The sequence below is a fragment of the Peromyscus maniculatus genome, chromosome 9, assembly GCF_049852395.1.
Source record: "Peromyscus maniculatus bairdii isolate BWxNUB_F1_BW_parent chromosome 9, HU_Pman_BW_mat_3.1, whole genome shotgun sequence".
Lineage (NCBI taxonomy): Eukaryota > Metazoa > Chordata > Mammalia > Rodentia > Cricetidae > Peromyscus > Peromyscus maniculatus.
The window spans coordinates 58,033,990-58,055,553 of record NC_134860.1 but is presented as its reverse complement, the minus strand read 5'-3'; the positions used below and the strand labels follow the sequence as shown (position 1 = coordinate 58,055,553).

The 21,564-nt window shown below is 43.2% G+C and overlaps 1 protein-coding gene across 2 annotated transcripts in view; it reads left to right on the top strand.

Moving 5' to 3' along the window:
* Positions 1 to 21,564, top strand: part of Nup58 (nucleoporin 58) — a 54,452-nt gene extending 32,888 nt beyond the window's left edge. Inside the window, exon 15 of one of the 2 annotated variants that reach the window (XM_042284957.2) lies at positions 21,195 to 21,564. In XM_042284957.2, the coding sequence (XP_042140891.1) occupies positions 21,195 to 21,277 (83 nt within the window). In that variant the 3' untranslated portion in view covers positions 21,278 to 21,564. Of the gene's footprint in view, positions 1 to 462; positions 2,544 to 21,194 lie in introns of those variants that run through there. The other variant, XM_042284956.2, reaches the window with a different exon arrangement.

Genomic DNA, 21,564 nt, shown 5'->3' with positions numbered 1-21,564 from the left:
TTGAACATTGAGTTGGGTTGAGGTTTTCCTGAAGGGCTCAGGATTTAAGGACAGGTCCAGATGCCTTGAAGGTCTTTTCTGAAATGTATTTGGTGAGCCTGAGTAGGAAGACACTAACATAATATGTACATAATGATGTAATTTTATGCACATAGCATGTAAAACATGTTAGCATACAGACAAGGAAGTTCATGCCAGCTTGAATTTTCCTGCAGATTTCAGTTGTGTGTGCTAGCTTGCTCTCTTGGTCAGTATCACCAGACTTCTGTCTCTCAAGGTGCTTTTTAGCTGTTAGCTAAATTATTTTTCTGTGAAGTTCCACGTTAGAAATTCAGGGGCCATAGGCATTTCCCACTCTTATAAATTGTGTATTCTCAGATAAAAATTTCCACTCCTCCCTGTTTTTTATATTTGTTTTGTGATTTAACTTCTCATTTGAATATTTTCTTCCCTGAACATAAGGCTTTGGCAGCTCAAGTACGTCTGGGTTTAACTTCAGCAATCCTGGCATCACGGCATCAGCTGGTTTGACATTTGGGGTGTCCAATCCTGCCTCTGCGGGGTTTGGAACAGGAGGACAACTCCTTCAGTTGAAGAGACCTCCAGCTGGAAACAAAAGAGGAAAGAGATAAACATACGGGTCAATGTGTTGGGAATGCTTAGCCGGCGCCGCTCATTCTATGATTCTATTTTTCTAATGATGTAGTAATTGAACTGCATCTTGGGAGATTTATAAAGTTTTGATATTCTTACTCTGGAAATTGAACTTTGTTTGTTTACCTTACCAAACCTCTTGTGAATTCAAAATCCAGTTGTAGTTTTGTTGCTATTATTTTTGATTCTCCATGTAAGAAATATTGTGATTAAATTGCTGATTGATAATGGTGAAAAAGATCCATCAGCCTAAAACCTGTGATTTCTCCTAGTGTTATAGCAATGTTTTGTTGCTAAGGTTTATGCTGTGAGCACATGCACATTGGTTTCTTATGCAGATAGTATGAACTCTAGGGCCTGTGCTAGAAGTAGTTTGTTCCTTGACAAGGCCTTTAGAACTGTGCTGCAGGGCATCTTGTGGATATGTATGTAATTATATAGAGAGTAATGCACACATTATGTGTGCACATAAAATATATATTTACACACCTACAACTCTTGCCTCAGACTCTTCTCCTTTTCTAGTGTATTGAGTTACTCCCTTTATGCTTCAGGTCCTCAGTGCTTATAGAAGGAGTAGCTCGGGGTACCTTGTCATTTCATTTGTTTACTAGACATTACTATTGACATAAATATTTAATCCAGTCAACTTCATTGTCCCACTCTTCTGTCTTTCTTTATACTTGGACCCTTGGTAGTTACTCCCACTGAGGAATGCTCTAAGGTTCATCAACAGATTTTAGAAACCTTTATTATTCTATATATTCTCATGGTACTACTATGGAATCTGGAATCTGTTTTTCATAAATGAGATGGACTTTTAGTTAGGAATGTATGTGAACCAGACTGATGTTCTGGGACAAAGAGCTATTAAGCCAAATTGAATCTATGCAGGTGAAGGATGCAATGCTAATTCAGTGAGAACTTGTTTAGCTGTTCCAATACAGAATTCCTTATAGGGCTATTGAGAAACCAAATGAAGTGGCTTCTCAGCCTCTTAATATCTCGAGTGCTTAATTTGTACTAGAGAAACTGCATTTTAGGATAAGTCTTTGTAGCAACTGTAAACTTCCTGGTTTTAAGAGTGAGTAGAGTTCCAGGGAGTGCCACAGAGGTATGTCAGGTTGTGTCTATGTGACCTCTTGTCTGTGCTGCCATCTTGGTGTTGAGTGGGTGGAGAACCACTATAGAAGGAATTGCCTTAGGACCATGTCAGCGTGAAATGTCTTTCCAGTAGTTTTCAGGTGGGGTGAAACCGTGAAGTTGCACAAAAATAGTTTAATTTTTTACATAGAAGGTTTCATACATAACGTTCATCAGTGAATATTTTCAGAATCATTTTCACCAAGGCACCTTTTTTCTAAAATAGGTGTGGTGTATATAGATACATATACGCATATATATTTTTAGTATAATGTTAGTTGGGTTTGATTATAAAAGTATTGTTGGTCTGTTTTATTTATCTGCATATAACTGGCATTCCTGAATTTAATAATTGCATCTTGATGCATTGAAATAAGGAGAATTATTTGTCTCTGAGCACTAAACATGTTTTTATTTGTATATTTTTATAATTCTGCAATCCTCAGTCTAGATTATAGGGGAGGATAGGGAAAAGGTGTACGTTGGCATTTTAAATTACTGTCAGAGTTACATATACCATTACAAAAATACTGCTTTGTTGTTTTTTAAGGACATTGTATTGTGCTGCAAATATCTGAATATTTATATTTCTCTGGGTTTTTTCTTTCTATACATTTTCCTGTGTTGAACCACTGGAGACTTGTAACATTCATTTGTGATAGAGTCACTGTTGTCCTTGTCTCCTTTGTCTTCACCTTGTCCAGAGCCCATTATGGAAACAATAAAGTTGTGGTAGTTGCTTTGAATCTTTGTAGGTCTCAGCAGTTGTGCATATATAATTCTGTTTTGCTTCTTCGTTTTCTCTTTCTCTCTCTCTCTTTAGTTTCTTGAGACAGGGTTTCCCTGTGTAACCACCATGGCTCTCCTGGCACTCACTCATGTAGACCAGACTGGCCTTGCTTCTTTATTCTCTTTGATTGGGTTTTAGCGTTTCCTACACTAGTAAGTTATAGTCCTGCTCTCTTTTGTTTTTAACAAAAGGCTAAAGAAGATGGAGTACATTCTGACTGGGCAGATTGCCCAGTTGTTAAAGTGCTTAGTATGCCAGTATGACGATCAAAAATGCTAGTGACAGCCCTCCTGTCCAGGCACGGGGGGCAGAGCCAGCTGGTCAGGGAGACTAGCCACACCAGCAAGCGCTGGCTTTGACCAGGAGACCCTGTCTGTCTCACTGAATAAGGTGGAAAAGCACTAAGAGTGAGTCCCAATTTCAACCTCAGTGGGCCTCTCTGCCTCCCCTGCCACACATAGTCTAAATGGGCAGAGGGGAGAAGGATAGTAGCTTCTGTGTTACGTGGTTTTGTCTTCTAAAAATGATAGCATTAAGCATCATGATTAGGCAGGTGGACATTGGAGTAAAAAGCAAGGGCTTCTTCAGCTTAGCCTCACTCCTACCCAGCCAAGTGTGCACTTTAATTGTTTGGGTGTCTTGCCAGACTGTTCTAAAAATGTCCTTTGAGGGTGTATGGGTAGTCACTCTGCTTTTTTTTTTTTTCTTTTGTATTCTCATTTTATTTTCTCCTAGCTCCTTTTTAAACAAGCACATTGACAACAACAAAGTATCCTAAGTATTCTGTGACTTTGATTTCCTCGCCTTTGTGGCATATTCTCCCCTCTTCCCATCTCAGCTCATAGAGATTGCCGTTTGCACGCTCTTTCCCTCTCCATACCCCAGTAGTTGTCCCGGGATCTCTTCAGCTCTTCCCTGTTGATGGTCAGTTGGGCTCAGTTCTGTAGTTGGGAGTAGTTTTGCACATGGCATGGTAGAAGGCCCCGAGAAGTTAACAGGAAATGCCTGCAACAGGCTGGTCAGCACTTTGCAATGCCTCACTGCCTATTCTATAGCTGGATTCCTTGCCCCTGCACTAGAGATGGCTTGTGGTTAATTCTGCTGCTTGCTTATGGGGCAGATGAGCATTCTCTATTAAGCAAACTCAATACAACCAATCAAAATATATATCACTGGATTGCTGTGGAAGTGGGTAAGGGAACAGAGAGGGTATAAAAGGCTCTGTTGAGCTGAATGGCCTTCAGCCTTTAGACTGTTGTCTGCTGGGCTATTGTATTCATACAGTAAAACTGCTTCTGGCTCTCAGCTTGGGGTTTTCTTCCCTTAGTTTCTGTGGCATTTCTGATGCATTGGCCAGGAAGTGATTTCACCTTTTTTGCATCTCCAACTCCTCTCCCTCCCAGGGTGGTGGGTGTTTCCAAGACATTGGGAGTGGCTACTTGCATGGCACCATTTAATCTGTAGGAGATTGGCTCTTCCTGGGGAACTGGGACAAAGCTCCTGAATGTGCAGTTGAATCCAGGCCCATGAACCAGGTCAGGGGACCTCACTCATCGAATTGGGAAGAACCTGGTTCGTATGGTTCTGGTTCCTGTTAGCTCACTCCATTGAGTGGAAGAGAAGAACAGTTGTCTAAGAGGCCTTGCTGACTGAATAACCTGCTTAAAAACAACAAAGGACAACTCTGCAGTGACTTCTGAGCATTGGGCAAGGGGTGGGGTAGAGTGAGTGTATCTTAGCTATGGGCAAAGGGGTGGGGAATCCTGTGTATTTGAAGAACTGAGAAAGTGGCTGAGTGCCACCTATGAGTGAACAACATAGTAAGCCTACACCTTTTGAATGCATCACAGTTTTCAAAAGAGGTATTCAGGGTAGACAGTGAATGTCAAACTCCCAGGAAACAGGGCTTTTTGTGAAACATTGGCTGTATTTGGGGGTGGGATGACCCCATGAGGGGTCACTGCATAAAGAGATAGTAAAGTAGTAAGACATTAGAGGAGATTGAGAGAACCCCGACCAGTTTCCTTCCATTGCTTGGTGGCAGGACACTGTCCTCTCAGTATGTGCTGCCTGAAAGCCTGCTTGGAGAAGAACTATAAAATCATGATGGTAGGGGATAATGATGTCTTCTTAATAACAGAGCGGAGCCTAAGCCTGAGAAGAAACCTGTTTTAGCTGAGGAGCCCCAGAAGTCTCTCCACCATATGTACAGTTGTACCCACTCACTGCCAACACCTATGCCCCCAGCACCTGGTGGGAATGGAGTCCAATACTCTTAGCCCTGCCAGTGCCAGCATCATCACCAGCCCCCATAATAGCAGAACCATCACTTGGAACTGTCCCTTCCTTTGGAACAACCATTCCTTCTGAGACTCCTGGAACCACCGGATGTAACGCACTACACCCCAGTGGGAAAGAGCAAAGAAGGCCAAATCTCGGCCCATTGGACATGATAGATGTCCTGGATGCTCTGCAGTTACCATTTTGAGAGATTTGGAGGCCCATCTATTTTGACCAATAAGGACAGGTCCCTGGAGGCAAATTAACAACCTTTCCTGCCACTGACTTCTTAAATTTAAAAAAAAATCCACACTCTCAAAAAAAAAAAAAAGAAAGAAAGAAAGAAAAAAACTTTAGTCTTCCACTCAGTGCAACCTGTTATTCCAAACCAAGTTGAGTATCACATGGGCAGATTGCTTACCACCACTCCAGCTTGGCCCAAGATGGCTAAGGGAACATGCCCCAGATGATCCAAGGAGGAGATGACCTTCCTGAGGAGGTATCATTGGGACCACAGTGATGGTGGAATATGGGGTTGGAGAGGCTCAGGTGATAAACTGGAGATTCTTTTAATTGGAAACAAAAGGGGTAGAAAGGTAATAAACATGGGGGAAAGTTTCAGAAGTGCTTTGGGGACCTGGGGGGAGCCTGAATCTATTGTATGAGAGACTGAAGTAGTCTACACTCCATTTGACTTCAAAGCAGCCAAGAGCCAACAAAGAGTTAATGCAGCCTTTGTTGGCAAGGCTCAGACACATCAGATGCAAGCTGCAGAAACTTGTGGAGGGTTTGAACAAATGCCAGCCCATTACTGGGGGTGTCTTATAAAGTTCTGAGACTAGGAAGCCAAATGTGAGGCAAATCAAAGGTTAAAAAGAAAAGTAAATGTGCTGACTGCTAACCTGGTAGAATGTTCAGAGCCGCCATGGGGCAGTGTCTGACCAAATTGGGGCTGATGCCAATAGAGAGGCTGATGGGATGGACCACCTTGCTCAGAGGTGAAACTGGCTCAACCAGTGTGCATATTTTCATAGACCATTGGAAAAAGGAATACCCACTCAGGGCAGGGAGTCCCTGCTCAGGTCCCTGGCGAGGAGAGAGACTGGATGATAGCAGCCGGGACAGTCAAAGAGGCCCCAGGAAAGTGAGATTGTAGGCTGCTTAGCTGCTATAGAAAACCAAGAAGCCGGGCGGTGGTGGTGCACGCCTTTAATCCCAGCACTCGGGAGGCAGAAGCAGGTGGATCTCTGTGAGTTCGAGGCCAGCCTGGGCTACAGAGTGAGTTCCAGGACAGGCTCCAAAGCTACACAGAGAAACCCTGTCTCGAAAAACCACACACACACACACACACACACACAAAAAAAAAAAAAAAAAAAAAAAAAAAAAGAGAAAAGAGTAGACTAGGGCCCATTCCATTGGCCCTGCAAAGAGCATATAGTCAAAATAGCTGCTGGAGCTGCCCAGTTGATCTTATATGGACACTGAGGCCACCTATTTGGTTGTGACCTAACCCATGGGTCCCCCATTTTCAGAAGCACACTACCAGTTGTGGGAGCCACAGGCATCTTTTCTTCATCTCTGGCTGTTGGAGTCTGGGAGCCATGAAGTTATCTGTGACTAGTTCTGTATCATCCTGATTGTACAGTGCCTCTTCTGGTTGACCTCGGAAAGCTGCAAGTTCAAGTAACCTTTAATTCCCCAGAACCAGGAAACTCACACTCTGGGAAGACCTGAAACAAAAAAATTGACTCCTGCTGTCCACTGAGAAAAGGAATGATAACTATTTGGCTTGGCTAAGAAACCACAGCAGGGACCTGAGCTCCCTCTCACAGTTCTTGGGTTGGGGACTGAGGTCAGCTCACCAGGGCTCTCCTGAAATATTCCTCCAGTTAAGACCTGGGATAGCCCACTTGCCAGAGGCAACATCCCTCTCAAAGAGGCACAAGTTGGGGCTTTAAAATGTCTAGAAAAACTCTTAAAATAGAAAATTCTCTAGTCCTGTCAATCAGCTTGGAGTACACCTCTCCTGTCAGGCCAGAACCAGAGGACTGATGATTACCATCCACTACAGGACTTAGGGCAGTTAATCACAGTGATTTTGCATCCAGCTGTCCCCAAGCCTTACCCCCTCCAGGGTCTGATCCTGCTTAGTCTGTTTTCTTTAGATGTAAAGGATCAGCTGCTGGATTCACACCCCTCTATCCCAGCAGCCAAACAGTGACAGAAGTCAATGAACTTGGACCAGATTGCCCCAGATTTGAAAATTCCCTTAACATTTTTGGCACTGTGCTAGTTGACCAATGTAGCTGTATATTACTCCGATATGTGGATGATTTAGTGCTGGCTGGAGCCACCAAAGAAGACTGATGGGGACATAGCATTCTTTACTGTGCTATGGAAAACTGAATATAAACTCTAGTAAAAAGCCACAATCTGGCCAGATATTCTGACCTTTAATCCCAACATTTGGGAGGCAGAAGCAGGCAGGTCAAATTGAGTCTGAGGACTGTCTAGTCTACATAGCGAGTTCCAGGCCAGCCAGAGCTACATAGAAGAGACCCTGTCTCAAAACAACTCCCCACGCCACACACTCACAAATCTACTAAGAAAGGGTCAAATATCTCAGGCTTCATTTGTCACAGGTGCAGTTCCAACTCTGTCCTTAGAGAAAGCAGGCCGTTTGCTCTGTTAGTTCTGCAGACCCTCATGTCAGATTTGAGCTTCTCAGAGAGACTGGTGTGTTTGGGTATCAGAATTCTCTGTTCTGGAAGAACCAGCTTTATAAAGCTGCAGAGCAGGGAGAATGTTCTCACTGTGGAGAAAAATGCCAACAGAAAGAAATCATTACAGGCTTCAGACTCCCAGGTTTAAGTGTGTGCCCGGTTTCAGACAAAAAGACACTCAGGGTGTCATAGATTCTCTAGTTCAGGCTCAGGTACCATATATCTTTTAGTATCAGCTCAGCCAGCATTTTCCATGATACTATGACACCATGTTGGTTAAATCTTAAAATGTACTTTTTGTCCTGTGTGTGACCCTTCAATATCTAAAGAAAACCCGTAGCCCTATATTGGGACTACAGAGTCAAATTACTTTCTGTAGCTTTGACTAATTAGAATTCATTTTCACAAATTCAGGTCAGAAATGGGTGCAAGGAATTAATCATTTGCCAGCTAGCAATAATTGGGCTGTCTTGTATTTATAACCTAGCCAGACAGCTCAGTTATGTCCTTACAGATTGCTTTTCTGGGAATGTTTATCTTAAAAACCATTAGCAAGGCATGTGTTCTAATCTAAAGCTATTTTGTACTTTTGTATCCTCAAGTGGTGCTTAGCAATAAAATTAAAGGTGTTTGAGCCAATCTGGCTCCCAGTTAATCATTAATTTGTGCTGTGATCTGAAGCAATTCCTTAGGTGAAACTCATAGGCCCTGACTGTGTAGCATTTCCTTATATTCATTTTTATTTATCAAAATTCTATATAGACTAATTATTATTACCAATTTAGACAGTACAGCAATAAGGAAGAACCGCAGATATAAATGCCAGTAGATCGGGATGTTGCCATGAGATAAACACACTACAGTACAGGCAGTGGCGGACTCCCCACAACCAATATACCATGTCGGATATCAGAAAGGTACAGCAGAAGCAAAAGATATTCTGGAGTCTGTAGCCTCATGCATGGTCTTGCTTAACAAGGCATATACCCATCAGGGAGTTTTTCTTCTGGTGGGCTGATACCCTGAACCCCAATTGCCACTTGCTGTTCCTCTGACATGGCTACTGGCTACCAGCATAGTTCAATTGGTAGCCAGAGGGTTAAAAATCACCTAGAAGCTACACAAATATCATCCATAGAGCTCTTGGAAGGTGGGGTATGTGGACAGTAAAATTACAGATAGGCAAACTATGGCAAAAGGTTCATTAGCACCGATTAATTGCTGCCAGTTGATTTGTTAAGAATCAGATTCACTACCAAACAAACAGGGTTTCCTGTTTATGAAATCCTTTGTGGGTATCCTCTCCTTGTCAGGGGAATACATGGAAATTTAAAAGGATTGGACAACATCACTTTAAGACAGCAGATGCAGGGGCTCTGCTCAGCCCTGCCCCCATTCATCACAAAGCCAGGGGGGCATTTGTTGCCTGTAAGCCTAACCACAAACACACACACTCCTTTTTTTTTTTTTTTTTTTTTTTTTTGGTTTTTCGAGACAGGGTTTCTCTGTGTAGCTTTGCGCCTTTCCTGGAGCTCACTTGGTAGCCCAGGCTGGCCTCGAACTCACAGAGATCCGCCTGCCTCTGCCTCCCGAGTGCTGGGATTAAAGGCGTGCGCCACCACCGCCCGGCTTCACACACTCCTTTAAACCAGGAGATGAAGTCTGCATAAAAGAATGGAATGTCCAGTCCCTGAAGCCTTAATGGAAAGGTGGACTCACTGTTAATTTATCCGCTCCCACTGCAGTAAAGGCGGCCAAGATGGCTCCCAGGATTCATCACAGCAAAGAGAACCCAGCCTCCAATAACTGGGAATGTGTTCCTGATCCAGCGACACCGCACAAGCTGACCATCCGAAGGAATGCAGCCGCACCACCAAAGGTCTTGAAGAGATCAAGAGGCACAACGAAAGCAGAGATCAGCCCTGCTTCAGTCACTCCAAAAGCTGACTGACCTACTCAGGATGGAACCTTGAGGAATCAGCCATTGGTGGGACAAGCAAATTGCTGCCCTTCTTCCTACCTCATGAATGCATTTCCAACCCCTTGTTCTTACCTCTTGCAGTCTTCCTGCTTTGGGCCTTTGCTACAGGATTCAGATGGCTGCCCCTGCAGACTATGGCCAGAGGCTCCTGTTAGCCGTCTGTTACCTCTTTTGCACAGGATACATGGCTGCTATCTGTTTCTGTCATGGTCTCTGAACCTTCCTGTGATTCTTGCATGGGGTTACCTGGACCTTGTTCTGTCACATTCATTTTGAATCCCAGGAAAAGACCTCAAGAACTTGCGACTATAAAGACCAATCCACCTGTTTTAACCCCCAGTACCTTCCCCCTTATGTGAACAGTTAGAAATTCAAAGATGGGACAGAACCTTATTACAGAAACACAGCCTCTGATTCTTCTGCACCAAAGACCATCTTTTGATATATGTGGAATTGTAAGACAAGCTCATTCCATTTCAACAGGTTATGTGGCAGCCTCTAACAAGGATGGAAGTAATAGTCAAATAATTCCCATGTAAACAGTCCCAATCTTGGCTGAGTTTAGGACAAGCTAGCTATAAAATTCTTGGAGACACCTGGTTCCCCAAAGAAACTGAGGACAACATGGTAATAGCATGTCTTCAGTTGGATAGTTGAATTGCCTCCAGGTGGATGTAACCACATTCTGCTGTGTGTCAGGGGCTTATTATCATGTTGACTTTGCTGTCTTCAACCCAGCAAGCCCAGAATTGAGAATGATCCTCTGTCTTGAAATACATATAGCCAGCTTGAACCCTGGAACTCCCCTGAAGGTTGAAGGGTTAGTGTCTTGCACTGAGCCTCCACCCATGCATCCTTCTTTCTACTATGAGGATGCACTTACATCTATTCTTATGAAAGAGACTATAGTCTAGTCTTTAAACATCTGTTCTTGTTATATATATGGGGGAATTGACACAGGAGATGAATGGCCCTGGCATGCCAGATGGTTGAGTCTTCTAGAGCCCTATAATGAGATCAGATACCCCACCAAACTACATGGGTCTGGCTCCTCAAAACTTAAATCACTGGAAAAACTATGGCCCAATAGGGAAGCAAATTCACTTCTCCTGTGGAAATCTTAACATGTTTGGGCCAGAGGTTTTAGGATGTTACCACCCAAAGGACTCAGGTGAAGATCTAACTACTATGAACCAAACTCCCATCCACTGTCAAAACTATTCTCATCTCTGACAGGGTTGGAATGATGTTGAGCCCGATGTGGAGTGTATTGGCTCTTGGAGAGAATAGCATGAACTCCAGCAAATTTGCCAGACTCCTGGAACAGGGAACAGCCAGAGGATGGGTATGCAAGGGCTGAATATTCAGAGAAGGAAAAACAAACAAACAAACAAACAAAAACACCAGTTGTAAAAATTAGTGACCAGGAAGACAATGACTGACCCTCAGAACATATAACTCAATATTCTCTGGCCCGGTCCCTAGGCTAGAAGATAGGTCCTTGGCTAGCATACAGTTCCTGTAAGTTAAACTGCAACATTAGGTCACAGGCTGTTTTTGGATTTATGACTAATACAACTTAACATTGCTCTTGAGTTGCTAGCTAATCAACAAGGCAAGATAGATAGTTTAGTGTGTCAAAAGCACTTGGTCTTAGACTATGTGCTTGCCTCTATGGAAAGGCCAGCCGAAGCAGAACAGCAAGGACTGTAGAGGACATCACAGATGGAGTGGCAAAGTTAACTCATGCTCCAGTCCAAAGCTTGAACATTTTGGGACCCCGAGATTTATTTGGAAGATGGTTTTGGCACTTGGGGAAGTTCAAAAGCCACATAGGTGCTGTGCCTTTTAATCCTGATTGATTGCTTGATTCTGCCTCTAATTTCCTTGGCTAAAAACATCTCTACGCTCACGGAAAGCACAATTGAGATTAAAAACTGACATTTATGTTGCTATGAAAATAAAAGCCTGAAGCCAAGATGATGCTCTGTGACCCAAAAAGGGATCCTAACATCAAAGCAGGAGAATGTAGCAGAAGGCCTGGGAAGCAACAGGCTGACATTCTTGTGATATCGCACTATGCCTCTTCAGTAACCAAATCTTTCCCTCTTCCTTCCTGCACTGTAAATGGCTTGTAAACTCTGCTGCTTGGGTGAAAAATTCTGCCTATGGGGGAATTGAGCAATCTCTATTCAGCAAGCTCGATATAACCAATCAAAACACATAGCACTCTGGATTGCTGTGGGTGGAGGCAAGGGTGTGGCGGGGGAGGTATAAAAGGCTCTGTTCAGCTGAATGGCCTTCAGCCTTTCAGATCTGTTGTCTCCTGGGCTGTTGTATGCATACAGTAAAACTGCTTCTGGCTCTCAGCTTGGGCATCTCTTCCCTTGGTTTCCTCTCTTTTGTGCATATGTTTAATGCTTCTTTGCAATTGATTCTCAGAAGGATTTGATTTGCTGAATGGTATATAAAGTATGATTTAAAATTCGATCTCCCCCCCACCCCCCACCCCCCACCCCCCACCCCCCACCCCCACCCAGTTGCTCTATGCTTTACTATCAGTGTGTAGTAGTATCTATTTCTTTGTAATCTAAACTCTCAGTTGTAAATCAATAGTTGTTGAAGTTGAGCTTTTAGATGTATGCCCACACATATTAGCTGTTTGCATCCTTGTAATTGCATGCAGCAGCCTTTGTCTTTTTTTTTAACACTAGGTCACTTGGCAGTTTGTCCTTGGTGGCTTGTAGGATCTCTGTTAGTGGGTACTAAGATTTTTTTTTGCTGTGAGATGTCTGGAGTCCACTGGGTTCAGAATCATGTCTTTACACTGCGTGATCTTTTCTAACCTAGACCTCCGCTTTTTCAGTTGAGAATGAACCTGATATACATGGGTGGTTGTATTAAGAAAACAATCTACCAGAAACAGTTTACAAAGAGCCCCGTCTTTTGTTCATTCTTTTTATTTTGTGTGGGGTATCTGTTCTAGGACACTTCAGTTTGTATGTTAATTTTCATTGACAGTTTCATCGACTTTGTGAATTGAGTTGTTTTCACCCCACACTCCTCTCTCGTCTACCTCCTCTCCTATGGAAACCCTTCTACCCAACAAGCCCCCTCCTAAGTTATTATTTTGTGTGTATGGGTGTTTTGCCTGCATGTTATATCTACGTACTACACGCATACCAGGTGCTGTAGGAGCCCAGAAAAGGGGAATGGATCCCCTGGATCTGGAGTTACAGATGGTTGTGAGCCGCCATGTGGGTGCTGGCAACTGAACCTGGGCCCTCTAGAAGAGCAGCCAGTGCTCTTAACCACCGAGCCATCTCTTCAGTGCCAACCCCATTCCTGTCATTTCTCCCTTTTGTGTGTGATTTACTGAGTTCAGGGTTCTTTGCCTGAGCACGAGTGGGAAGTTCTTTCCTGGGACAAGGGCAGTGTATCAGTTGCATCACTGAAGAAAATGACCCCACACACATACAGCTGTTGAGCTGTCAGCAGTAGTCCCTTGGAAGGAGTGGGCCCTTGCTGGATGTTTTTGTTTTTAGTTTTCTTCTTCTTTTTTTTCAATTTACTTTTATATTTTGCTATGTAGCTCAAAGTTGCATCTTCCTAGTTCTGCCCATGAAACCTGGATTACAGGCGCACACCACTAATGTTTGGTGCCTTTAGAAATACTGCTTTGGGGTATTCGTTGCCTGTGCATAGAAGTCCAGCTGTCCCTTTAAATGACCCAAGAGAACCATAAGATGAAGAGGAAGGATTACTGGCCTAGAATGGCCTATTGCTTTTCTTTCTCTTAGGTGCTCCATATATTAACTCCTCAGCTCTGTGAGGTGAGTACCGCCTCAGACATGAGGAACTGGGCACAGAGACAAGTACCCTAAAAGGGACTGAATTATAGATGGATAAGCTTAGATTCAAATAAACAAACTACACTAGGCTTTTAAATTTAACTACACACTGTAAGAAAGGATTCTTGTTAATCGAGAAAGACACAAAGAAAATTAATGTGCTTGAGTGTTGTCAAACAATAGTTGGTTTTTAGCAATGAGTATGAATTTGATTTATAAAGTATTGCAACATTAAAGACCCCAAACATAAAGTAGTCCTTGGAGTTGCAAGGGTAGCTTAGAGATGGAGCACTTGTCCAGGACACATGAAGGCCTGGGTTCAGGCCCCAGCACTGTAAATAATCATCTCGATTTGAACATATTAAAGGGGCTCTAAAACGTAACTTGTGCTCCACTCTCCACATTCCTGTTCAGCTTTTTTGTGTATTGTTCCATACTTCTTGGTGACTTAAGATCATTTCTTTTGATTGCGATTAGAAGTAATCCTTCTGCTAGGATAGGTGACGTTTGTGTCTAGTCACAGTAACTCTAGCTATTGAGTGGGATATTCTTTGCCCTTCATCGGGCAACAGAAGCAGTTCAGTGAATGTCGTGCTAACTGACGATGTGCTAAGTGATGATGCTAAAATACACTCATCCCACACAGAACCCTTGCAGTCTGTCATCAGATGAGGAGTGCCTCCACCCTGTGGTTTCCCATGTTAACAGTGTTCTCTGTGTTCTGAAAAATTGAAAAGGCAGAAGAAAGCTCCCTCTGTGGCCAGTAAACATTTTCCCCACCTGTTTCTTTTGCAATTTTACCCTGTAACTGAACATAAGGACTTAAAAGATACCAAGTCTAGATAAACAACACAAGTGTGAAGTCCACTAATATCCTAGGTTGCATCTGCATGTACTGTTTGAGAACGAAAATAAACCTCACTGGACCCTCTAGACTATACTTGTTGCAGGTAATGATTCTACTGAGTTTTTAAAAACTGCCACTTTGAAACAGATTTTGTGCTGTTTTCTTTTTTCTATAACTACCATGAGTGTATACGTAAACTTTGTAATACAGTTTAAAGCATGATTAAAAATGGTCCCTATAGGCAGAAGTTTCTCCGTCCCACCTGCAGTCCCGCAGCCGCTTATAAAATAATTACACAGAGGCTTATATTAATTACAAACTGCCTGACCTTTGACTCCTGCTTATATTAACTAGCTCTTTCAACTTAATTCAACCCATTCCTGTTAATCTATCTCTTGCCATGTGGCTTCGTGGTTTACCAGTACTTTAACATCTTCCTTCTTGGGTGGCTGGATCACATCTCAGTGGATCCACCTTTCTGTTCTCTCTATCTCTCTTGGATTTCCCGCCTGGCTGTAACAGCTTTATTTATTTGCCAATGGGAGCAACACATATTCACAACACACAGAAAGACATGCCACAGCAGGTCCCTATCTTTATTTTTTATTGAAAAAAATATGAGTTAGCATGCACTGTCTTATTACGACACTTCAGGTAGAATTGTTGACTTTCATTCCCTCTTCTCTAGCCCTTCAGCCCCCACATGAACTCTCCCATACCCCATGGCCTCCTGAGGCTTTCATGGCACCTGTGCCCTGTTACCCTCCCCCCACTGCCCAACTCCACGTCTGTGGTCTCTAGTTTCTGTGTCCCCACTCCTCTCCCACTTACAGATATACATATAAGCCAGGACCCACATTCGAGACAACATGAGATTTTGTCTCTGTGAGTCTGGGTGCTTTGTTTAATCTAATGCTTTCCAGGTCACCCATTTTCCTGTCATCTCTAGATGCCACACAAACTTATTCATCCTTTAAATTTGTCTTTAATGAGAGTTTCATGCAATTTCATCCCTACCACCACAACTTTTCAATAACCTCTGACTCTAGTTTGTCGCTATCCATATACTTATGGGTGTGGGGCCATCCAGAGGACATGGCCAGGAGTTTGCACAAACCCTACCAAGTTTGCACCCTTGAGGAAAACTGCCTCTACTAACCTCAGAAACCTGTCCATTGCCCCTCAATGAGGGGTGGGGGACCATGTACCCCTTCCTTGACCTTGATCAGGCAACCACAGCTGCTGTGAGTTCATGAGTACAGTGGAGCTGTGGTGCCCAGAAGGCCCTGTTCTCCCTGATCTCTGGTGCCTAAAATCTTTCCACCTCCCTCTTCCTCAATAGTCTGTGAACCTTGTGGAGGAGGCGTGATACAGATGTCCCCTTTGTGGCTGAGAGCTCCACTCACACTTGTCCTCCCACTTGGACCAGTTGTGAGTTTCTGTGTTAACTGCTGTCCACTGCAGAAGGAAACCACTCTGACGAGGTCTGAGGGCTGCACCAGTCAGTCGACCAGGAGAGAGAGGAGTTTAGAAGGCGGTTTGATACTATGTGCATTTAGTGGGAGAATAGCATTCTGTTCACCTGTGAGCGTGTAAGCTCACCAACCATGGGTTCTTGGCCAGATTTACTGTACCAGGTATGTTTCTTCCTGTGGATCGGGCCTTAAATCCAAGCAGACAGCGGTGACTGATAGCCTCATGACATCCGTGCTTCCATTGCACCACATATCTTGGCACAGTGGTCATTATTGTAATTCAGTGAATTCACAGCCTAGGAAGACCATTGATAGCTTCCCCCCCCCCCCCCCCCCCCCGCCCAGCAGCCTGCACAGCACCCTCTAGTAAGAAAACTAGTCAGCAGGAAGGGAGCTTTCTGCTTAGTACCAACTTCATCTCCCTATGGACTGTAACCGTGTTGTCCTCAGCAACAGGGTCCTACCATCAATTTCTGATGAGCAATCAAAGCAGTGGCAATACCTGTACTCTTTGGGGCTTTTCTGTGACATCTCTGTTCAACAGCTCAAGGGAGGTACCCTGCATCTGGCACTGGCATCTTTATTTGGCAACCCATGTCTACTGAGAGGGGTGTCATACCCTGTACAGGGTAACACCAATTAAATTCCTTTATATGAATATATATGAAACTTATAAAATAGTGAGGTTTTCACATCTTTTCTTCAAACATCCTTTGTGTTATTTCTCAACATCCTTCTGTCCTACCCTCCCATCCCTCTTCCCACTCAAACCTGATCCCTTCCTAGTTTCTTGGGTTCTACAGGAATTTGTGTAAACACAGATCTAAAGATCCACACAGCAGCGAGAACATGCGACTTCTGTCTTCCTGGGTCTGAGTTCATCTTTTTTTCTATCTATATAAAAAACAGTATTGTTCTCTCAAGTTGATGATAGTCTGGTTAGTTTAAACTCTTGAAAATACTATAATGAGTTTCCATTTTTAAAATTCAAAGTTAATTTAAAACTTTGAAAAGTAGTTTTTTTTAAGTTACTCAGAGACATGGCTTTCTAAAACTTCTGAGAACTTTATAAGACACATGATTCGTTTCCTCTCTGACTTTTTTCAACTTGGCATACTGTAAGCACATCACTATTAAACCAAATCTCTTCCTTTTCGTTTATCTCTAAGATTGCATGTTAATATCATAATATAAAACATAGTCAGACCCAGAGTCTCATGGCCTTTAAAATTTTCAACACTTTAAACATTTTAAAAAATCCAGCTGGGCGTTGGTGGCACACGCCTTTAATCCCAGCACTCGGGAGGCAGAGCCAGGCGGATCTCTGTGAGTTCGAGGCCAGCCTGGGCTACCAAGTGAGCTCCAGGAAAGGCGCAAAGCTACACAGAGAAACCCTGTCTCGAAAAACCAAAAAAAAAAAAAAAAACAAAAAAAAAAAAATCCAACTTCTTTTTAAAAGTCTGTCTCTCAAGTAAAATAAACAAATCACATACTTTTTATCCCAAGAGGAAAGAACCAAGGCATAAATCTACCAAACTTAAGAAAAAACAATATCCAGCAGTATAGCTCCAAATCTTACAGTTCAGTGTCTGCCATCTGACACTTGTGGTCTTCTGGGCTCCTGGGGGCTTGGGCAACTCCATTTCTCTGGTGCCATCCATAATGTACACAGCTTGTCTCAGACTCAGGCCAACTCCATGCCACATCTGCTACTCTCCTTGGTGGTCATAGCATGTGTGTGCTGTCCCATGGTCTTGGCAACTTCATTATTCTGGGGTCTCCACTGCAAATGAGGCTGCACCTTCACCGCCATCTTCTCCTGGCCTCAGCTGCTCTCCAGGACTCCTTCATGTCTTTAAAGCTAACATCATCTGGCAATCTCTTACATATTATCAGGTTCTGCTTCCAGCTTGAGACGAAGCCGTAGTCTCCCTCTGAACCCTTGCGTCTGTGTGGTGGCCCTGAGTAAACGCTTGTAAGATTTGGCCTCAGGAATGCTGGTCTCTTACTAGTCACACCTGACATTTTAGCTGTGGCTATCTAGCACTAATTGTCCAGTAAGCAAAAGTTTCATTGCAATGACGCTAGTCTCTTATTAATCACAACTGATTCTTTGTATTAGCTGATTAGAAACCACAGATTCTTAACTTAGATATATCACATGAATAACCCTGAGAGAGTCTTGGCTTCCCTCTGAAACTTCACATTCCAGGTCTCTGTCATCCACATTTCTCTCCACATCTTCTAAGAGTTCCAAACACTTCCACAAGTCTTCCCTGAAACAGCACAGTCAAGTCTGTCACAGTAATACTCCAAACTCCTGGTATCACTTTTTGGCCTAGTCTGCTTTTTCTTGATGTCATAAGCACTATTACCAATTTGCATTTGTTTCTGTGAGGCCCCTGAATGCACATCCCAACAGGACTGCATTAAAATAAGTCCCACTTGGAGAGTCGTCTTGAGAAATAAGTAGTTCAAGCCACTGTTTGTCTCTCCTTTTCTTTCCCTTCCTCTTTGCTTGCTTGCTTGTTCATTTGTTTGTTTGTTTGTTTTTTTAGTCTTGAAACAGTGTATAACCTTGGCTGGCCTAGAACTCACTATGTAGCGCAGGCTGGCTTTAAACGTGGTGTATTCCTCTTGGCTCTGCATCCAGAGTGCTGGGCATGTGTGCCACCCCTCCTGGCCCACAGTTCCTCCTGAGATTCATGCTAAAATAATTCTCAGAACATAGATTAGGTTTTTCCCTTTAAGAAGCCAAGGCTACGAAAAGCCTATTTATTTATTTGTTTGTTTGTTTGTTTGTTTGTTTATGAGACACCTTTGTGGGGAAGAGGAGCCAATGGTATTGACAAAAGGTTGACAAACAATGGCATATGAGCCAAGGCAGATTTCTGTGAGTTCAAGGCCAGCCTGGACTACAGAGCGAGATCCAGAATGGGCACTAAAACTACACGGAGAAACCCTGTCTCAAAAAAAAAAAATGTGTTTAAAACGACACTTAGCTATAATATTAAACATTCAAATGTGTTTAGAATAACTTGGGTTTAGGAATATGCATTTTCTTCCTCCTCTTTCTCTTCTTCCTCTTCCTCCTCTTCCTCTTCCTTATCCTCTTCCTATTCTCCCCCTCCTCCTCCTCTTTTTTTTGAGACAGGGTTTCTCTGTGTAGCCTTTGTTTTCCTGGAACTCACTCTGTAGACCAGGCTGTCCTCGAACTCACAGAGATCTGCCTACCTGTCTCTGGAGTGTTGGGATTAAAGGCATGTGTCACCATTTCCTGGCTTAGAATCTGCACTTTTAATTTATTTGTTTTAAGACAAAATGCAAACGGAGTAGTTCCCAGGAAAACCTGAGATCATTTAGTGTCAGGCCTGCCAACAATCAGCTGGGTATCTGGGTGAGGGCATGCGGATTGTAGAGACAATGAAGAAGACAGAAAAGAGTCGAGAGGACTCCAGTCAATGCTGGACAGTCCTGAGTTTATTTCACAGCCAGCTTATATACAGTCTTGAAGGACAGAGGTAGAACAATGCACAGCATTCAACCACCATCTATTCTGTCCTTGCATCAAGGAGCAGGCAGTTTCATTTTCTATCTCAGAATACCTCTGGCTGATACCTGATTACCAGCAGCCTGCATCTAGCTAGATAGTATATTCCTTCCCAAGGGCTAATCAGGACTTTCTCACAGCCCTTCAAGGAGACTCGGTGGACTAATCGGGACTGCTGGAGCAAACAAGCTTGAACTTCATTGGCTCAGAATAGACTTCAGATTCAAACTGGAAAACTGAGTCAGTTGTGGGCTCCCACAATTTAGATGTAAAATTCACATTGAATTTTAAAAATGCCATTTTCATTTTAATGTCATATGTGTATATGTTACAATGTATTTTGCTGAACCTAGGCCTTATGCATGTTAGACAAGTGTCAAGCCACATCCCCAGACTTGAATGCAATTAGTATAACTTTATATAATGTGAGCAGTTTGCCTTGTGTCTCTGTGCAGCCATGCTGCTAGCTGTGATTGTCAGCCCACACCTGGCTCACATACTTCAAAGAGGATTCCAGGTGTGTAATTCACTCCTTGTCTTTTAAATTTTAAATCAACTATTCGCACAGCATCTGGCCTGGATTCCTACTTTCATTGCTCACACCTCTGTCCCCCCTCAGAGTTCATACAGTTTATCTCTTCAGAATTCAAGGATGATCACGTGGAGCCCACACTCCTGGCTCCTCATTACTCCATGTTGTGGCTTGTCACACACAAGGGCCCTTACAGTCTGGCTTTCCCTCCCTTTACCAAACCTTCCTTCTGGACCTCTCACTCAGAGACCCTTCTAAAATCCTGTGCCCTTAGAGGGGCTCAGTTCACAACACAGATGGTTTCTCTCGTCGGAGATAAACATTAGCTTTTGGGTGCCCTCCTTTCTTTATCCTTCCTCAGATCCTACAGCAGACAGGATGCAGCCACCTTACTCTGGCGGATAGTAGACCTGTGATAAACACTGCATTGGTGACTTTTTTGCTGCTATGGCCAAGGCAACTGACAGAAAGAGGGGTTTACTTGGTCTCATCAGTTCCATCGGGGATAAGAGTCCATCCTCATCAGATGGGGAAGCATGGCAGCAGACAGGCATGGTAGCTGGAACAGCAAGCTGAGAGCTCCTGTTGTGAACCACAAGCACGCAGCAGAAAGAGGGAACTGGAAATGGTGCAAGCACTTAAAGCCTGCCTCTAGGAATGTACTTTCTCCAACAAGGCCACACTTCCTAAGCCTCCCCAAACAGCACCACCAGCTGGGAACCAAATATTCAAATACAAGAGACTATGGGGAACAGCTCATTCAAACCACACCCACCATGTTGTAATTTCTCTTGTTTGGTGATATACTGACTTCCCTTGTTAAACTGTAATCCCAGAGGTCCTATCTTGTTTTTATTTGTTTGGGTTTGTATCACCAATACTTAGTGTGGGATTCAATTTTGTGAGTAATTCTTAATTGGTAGTTAATCACCCTCCTCCACTCAGACATTCAACAATGTGGCTAGGGTTGGATCTCGTTACCACTACTGAGCAATGTTGCCATTAGGCCAATTATTTAGTAAATAATTTAATGAGGCTGGGTGGTGGTGGTGCACACCTTTAATCCCAGCACTCAGGAGGCAGGGCAGGCTGATCTCTGTAAGTTCGAGGCCAACCTGGGCTACGAAGTGAGTTCCAGGAAAGGCGCGAGGCTACACAGAGAAACTCTGTCTCGAAAAACCAATAATAATAATAATTTAATTAATTGCCTCCTTTGTAAAAAAGAGGTAATACCTTATAGAGCGAACATTTGCATAATTTGGCACAAGTAAGGTATGTAAATGTATGCCTTGTGCAAGGCCAGAATGCAATAAATAATAGTTGTTATTATTATCATTGCAGTCTAAACTATTTCTCTCTTTCTCTCAGGCCAAAAATCACACGTTTTAACTGGATTTCGAAAACCTAGTGTTACAGAAACTAATGAACTGGGAAGAAAAATCCAGTTCTGAACAGTCACTGAAATCAACAAGTATCTACTTTGCAAGGACCGTCTGACACTCATTTTGTGACTCTTGTTTTTAAGAAGAGTAATATGAGGCATAGAGTGAGTTTGCTCGAGATGTTTAGAACTCAGGAAGAAAAACTTGGCCTCGATGTTTTAGAATAAACTAATAGATTATGTGCTAGATCCAGGGGTTGGGAAGTTGGCCACCAATTCAGTTATAGTGGATTGTGGGAAATTCACAGATGAAGTAGGCAACATCGATATGAAATAAAATGGACCAAGTAGAGTGAA